A 6,316-nucleotide genomic window follows, 5' to 3' on the forward strand; every position below is an offset into this window, starting at 1 on the left:
TGGTGTAGTTAATCCGATTATTATGTCACTTCAACAGCGAATAGACCATGTAGAAGCTGTTTGTTTTGCCGAAGGGAACTGTAGGGCCTATTGTGTTGTAAACTTTAATCATTCTTTTGTCTACTTGTGTTTCGCGGAAGATGTAAAACGGGTGATGGAATGCAGTTTAAAATTTCCGCCAAGGCCGAATCATTTCACATTTTGGGTGCATTGTAGCCGACGGCTATACCCAACTAAAGGCTGCTAGTTAGGTGTAGGAATGCGTGGATTTGGATTCGTCTATAGCTTAGCGTCAGCTTCCCAAGGGTCACAATAGCTGTCTTGCTTGAATTACGACAGCTTGGTTTGGTTAAAACAAAGAAAGCAACAGATAAATAGAGAATGATCTTCATGACAAAAAACGTGCCAAAACACATATTTTGGTAGATTATAAGGACCACTACGACGTGGTAGTTACCCAACCCCACGTTCTCGAAGATTGCATGTCAATCGCGTATCACCTGTTACGGCTCAGAACTTTTTTCTGAGTTAACAGACGGGGCTCTGGGGGCAGTGGACTGTAGCCGGATAGGTTATTGAGTAGCCTAGATGACTGCAGGACACTGCTTTGTCTGCATCCATCGTAAGACTAAGGGTGAGGTAACCCGGACTTCAACCTCTACTGACAACTCGCCCAGCCAGCGCGTCAGTATATGGCTAAAACCCTTTAAGAATCAGTATGGAAGTGAAAGTAAAAAGAGACAGTAATGCCCGAGGCCAATACGGGCGCAACCATCAGAGAAAAGATGGTTGCAGATTGCCCAGTCATGACTCGGAAGCCAACACTTCGTATGACGTTTTGCAGCCAAAGCCGAAAGGACGCTGCAAGATTGATGAGAGCCATATGAGTGGACAAAGAAGTATTAATATATGTACATATAATACCAGAACTTTAAGGACCGAAGAATCTCTGGAATCACTTATAGATGAACTGAGAGATCTCAAGTGGGACATTATAGGACTGTCAGAGACAAAGCGTGCTGGAGAGGGCATTGAAGAATTGAAAGGAGGAGCATGGCTTTATAATCATGGGAAAACTGAGGACAACAGGAATGCGAAAGGAATTGGATTCATGATCCATCCAAAATTCAAAGACTATATCAGAGAAATAAAATACTACTCAAATAGAGTTGTTTCACTTAATGTACAACTGACAGCAAACAATCACTTATGTGTAGTGCAAGTGTATGCACCTACCAGCGAATATGAGGATGAAGCAGTAGAAGAAATGTATGAGGATGTGAGTAAGGCGATGGAAGAAAGTAGAGCAACCTACACCATAGTAACGGGATATTTCAACGCCAAGATAGGTAGACGTCAATCCGGAGAGGAATCAATCATGGGAAGGTGTGGAATTGGCGAACGAAACAGAAGAGGAGAGAAACCTGGTTATTGCCAACACTTTCTTCAAAAAGAAAGAAAACAGATACTGGACATGGGAAAGCCCAGGAGGAAAGATCAGGAATCAGACTGATTTTGTACTAAGTAGCCAGAGAGGCATACTACAGAATTGTGAAGTGATCACGAATGTGGACATTGGCAGCGATCACAGGATGATTAGAGCTAAGATACTACTGAACAAGAAACTGGCAAGACTCAAATTCATCAAGAATTCTAAAAAGAGCAAACTAAATATAATGCGGCTGAAAGAAAGGAGGGAAGAATTTCAACTAACACTCAAGAATCGATTCACAGCACTGGATATGGAAGATATGGATATAGACTCGAGATCTACACTTATATCCAGCATAGTGACAGAGGCTGCTGAAGAGATAGCACCACAAGAAAGAAAAAAGAAACAAAAAACCAAAGAAGATATTGAGATTGAGGAGCTAGATATTAAAAGAAAGATACTCAGAGAAATCATAGACAAAACTACTACTCAGAAAGTAGAGTACAAGGAAACTGTGAAGGAAGTTAGAAAGAAGAGACGTCAGAGAAGTAGAAGAAAACGAAGAGAACAAATTGAGTCCATCCTAGAAAGTGGTAAAGGACCAAAACAGATCTCCAAAATGAACAGTAAGAAAACTAGAATCAGCCAGATGAAAGACAAAAATGGTATTCCTACATCTAGTAGAGCAGAAATGCTCAACATCTGTGCAGAGTTTTACCAAGACCTTTATAGCTCTCATTCTAACCAAAGTAAACCAAACTTCCTGTCTCCAGATCAAACAGACATAACAAATGTAACTGTTAGAGAAGTAGAGACAGCAGTAAAACAAATGAAGGACAACAAAGCACCTGGCACTGATGATATATCCAGTGACGTGTATAAGATAGGAGGTGCGGAAATCATCACTCAATTGACAAGACTTTACAACCAAATATTGACAGAAAAGAAGATACCAGCAGCCTGGAAGGAAGCCAATATTATTCTTCTACATAACAAAGGAGATAAAGAGGATATCAAAAACTACCGACCTATTAGTCTGCTTTCACATGCATATAAAATCTTCACACGAATCATTCAGAATAGAATCAAGATAATATTGGATGAGAATCAACCTAAAGAGCAGGCAGGTTTCAGAGAGGGCTTTTCAACAACTGATCATCTGCATGCTTTGAACCAACTGATTGAGAAAGCAAATGAGTATCAGCTGAAGCTTTGTATAGGCTATATAGATTATGAGAAAGCTTTTGATTCGGTGGAACATAGTGATCTATTTGCAGCCTTAAGAAGGATTGAGTTAACGAAGGGTATGTTAAGATTCTAGAAGACATCTACACAAACGCCACAGCTACAATCCACATAGATAAGGATGTCTCCAAGCCTATCTACATACAGAGGGGAGTACGGCAAGGGGACACAATCTCTCCAAAAATATTCACAACTGCCATGGAGCAAATTTTCAAACAACTAGATTTAGAAGAAAGAGGCATCAACATCGATGGAGAATGGTTAACTGACCTGAGGTTTGCAGATGATGTAGCCCTTACATCACCATCAGTCAAAGAATTAGAAGTTCAGCTAAATAGTTTGAACACTGAGAGCAGGAAAATTGGACTAAAAATGCACAAAGGGAAAACGAAATACATGTCCAACTTTGACACTAGAGAGTCCATTGAAATTGACAACGAACCGATTGAGAAAGTAGATAGTTACAAGTATCTGGGCAAGACAGTCAAAATGGAGGACAACACAAGAGAGGAAGTTTTATTGAGAATCAAGGCTGGCTGGTGTTGTTTTGGCAGGTATAAAGACATCCATTGTGACAAAAAGCTACCAATGACATTGAGGAGGCGTATGTACGATCAATGCGTGTTACCAACCATGACTTACGGCGCTGAAACCTGGTCGACTACTAACATGACTAAAGATCTGGAACAAAAACTCACCACGTCACAGCGAGCCATGGAGAGACGTATGTTAAATATAACTTTACGTGACAAAATCAGAAACAGTGACATAAGAAGTAAAACGGGAGTCAAAGACATCATGGAAAGGATTGGGGAAGCAAAATGGAGATGGGCGGCACATGTGGCAAGAAAAAACGACAACAGATGGACAAAAAGAGTCACCGAGTGGCAACCAAGAACAGGAAAGCGTAGAAGAGGAAGGCAAAGACGAAGATGGCGAGACGACTTAACAGCATATAGAGGCACCACTTGGGCAAGGGATGCGCAAGACAGATAGAAATGGAAGATTCTTGAAGAGGGCTTCATACTACAGAGGATGAAACAGCCTAGGTGAGGTGAGGTGAGGTGAAGGACCACTACATCCATATATCATGACTTCACTTTCAAAATGAGACTTTTTAGTGCTTAAAATTAGGCGCGTTGCATAAACTGCTATTACTAGTAGTGACGTACCGCCGTAATAGCGGTGCAACATTTACCAAATGTATCATGTTTATCTTACGTTGGCTTAGTGGAGGTCATCGGGCCGTATTTACTACAGGGCCAGATGGGCTTGAGCCAGTGTGTAAAAAATTGCCCGTCCACACGTCCGAGACGGGTCAATTTGTCATCGGTATATTTTCATGTATACGCTGAGATAAATAGCTGGTTCAGGCACCACCAATGGCAATCAATTATCCTTCAATCTTTTTCTTCTTGCTGGGCGATTCTCAAAGATAATGTCCAGTTCCAACTTTGTAATTCCACAGCAATATAAAACCTTTGGCAATGACGACAACCAAAATGCCGTTACTTTCACTATTTACAGCTTTCCATTCCTTTACACATGCTTTAGTAGCTTATACTGTATCAGATATTAGCATACCGAAGGAAACGAAAATAAATCTCTCTTTTCAGGAGGACTCCTCAATATCTCCTTCGAAATGGCAAACTGTAATAGCACCTGTTCTATACCTCCAAGTTGGCCGATTCCATGCTTCCATGTGTTCAACTCTGTAAACACATTGCTGTTCACTTCATATTAAATTATAATGATAATTTATCAAAGATCTGCCACGAAAACACCTTTTCGTTTGTTTATATACTAACATGTAACAAAGTAATCACCCCCTTTAAATAATGGTCATTATTGAAAAAAACGGGCTATTGTATTCCAATTCTGTAAAATGCGTTGGAATTATTTCGGTACATTTTGACACCTCATTTGATACGATAGCCCAGAAAACAATAAAACACTGGTCACTAGTGAGGTCCAGATTTGAAAGGTCCACTTACAACAATACTCAGATGTCATTACAAAGATTTCCTTCTATTATACTGAATACAAATCAATAGAATTTACTGCAACTTTCAAATCTTGGGTTACAGTGATTGACATGTACGCTGTGACATCAATATTAGTCAATTGCAGTCAATTCTGCTTCCAACGCATTTGAAAGATTTTAATACAATTGCCCGTTTTTGAATAATTAATTTTGAGATGTTTATAAACCCACCCTCTTTCGATAGATAGGTCATTCATTCACTTTCCGTATTAATTTATACAACAGGAATTTTGCATAACATGATGAAATACATTGGTCAAATTGAGCCTTATGGGGATTGCCAAGATAATGATAGATATGACTGACATGACTGAATTTATTATTCTGATGATCAAAGGTGATTTTCCCAGAAATGACATTACCTAAAAACTATTGCATGATACTTAAGGGGGTACTACACCCCTGGCCAATTTTGTGCCTATATTTGCATTTTTCTCAAAAATTATAGCGCATTGGTGACAGGTAAGATATGTTTATTATTGGGGCAAATACTACAACTACTGCACTGAAAATTCAGCAACCCAAGGGAAGTAGTTATTGATTTATTGATCAAATATTGGTTTTCCCTCATTTTTGACTGTAACTCCACAACTGTTGTCTATGCTGAAATAAAATGTCCAGTGCAGTAGTTGTAGTCCTTGCCATTATAATATACATATCTTACTTGTCACCAATGCGCTATAATTTTTGAGACAAATGCAAAAATAGGCACAAAATTGGGATCCCCATCTCACGCACAATGTAAAATGATCAAATTAAATTACTCAGAGTACATCATAATGTATTACTGCATAAAGTACCGTCAAAGCAATGTAAATTCTTGTTTTTAATCTATTCTTCAATCATACTTTGATATTACGACACGATAACGATAAAATGTCAAAAATACAAGAGCCCATTTACCCCATCATCGTTGTAATCCAAGTCAACTTACACATATCAAATATTATTAACGACAGAGATAAACAGATTTTATTGCGTCTGACGTCATCTGTCAATCAAATTTGAGCACGGTCTGTCAGTAATGTCGTGATGATGACTTGCTGAACGCGGCGGTATAACCGGGCGCCTTATTGTTAATGTTGCACCTTCAAACATGCAAACCATCTCAAAAGTTAGGTCTTTATAGTAGGAAACTTTCTTTCGCGAAGGCACCATGTCAACAATGCCCCCCAAAAGCTGCTTTTTGCCTTATAAAAGTACGTAATTTTTCGCCAGTTGCTGCTATTCCTTTTCTCCGATCAGCACCAGATAGACCGGTCTTCCTTTTACGCGCTATTAACCTGTGTAAACCAATCAAGGATCGTAATTGGCAGTGACATCATACGCTATAAAATCTTTTTATCTCTGTCTTTAATTATAGATGAGAAGAGATAAGGCACCAGCAAATAAACCGGATACGGATCAGTTGTACTTCCCATAATTCATTTAGATTTCATGGTTATACATGTCATACACTCCTCCCTACACCATACATAAATTCGCCCAGACCCATTTCCCCGAATATGAAATTAAAAAAGGGAAATTTAGTTCGGCAGAGGTGGGCCTCGAACCCACGGCGCAACTAGCCGCTATCTTGGCTACAGTATACTTCC

General features: G+C 39.4%; 1 protein-coding gene across 1 annotated transcript; it reads left to right on the top strand.

Annotated features, from left to right (window-relative positions):
* The first annotated feature begins 718 nt into the window (after nt 1-718).
* LOC140164313 (craniofacial development protein 2-like) lies at nt 719-1,513 on the top strand. The gene has a single exon (XM_072187586.1). It carries the CDS (start codon nt 719-721, stop codon nt 1,511-1,513), a length of 795 nt encoding a protein of 264 aa, XP_072043687.1.
* Nucleotides 1,514-6,316: the final 4,803 nt, after the last annotated feature.

The sequence above is a fragment of the Amphiura filiformis genome, chromosome 11 (assembly GCF_039555335.1).
Source record: "Amphiura filiformis chromosome 11, Afil_fr2py, whole genome shotgun sequence".
NCBI lineage: Eukaryota > Metazoa > Echinodermata > Ophiuroidea > Amphilepidida > Amphiuridae > Amphiura > Amphiura filiformis.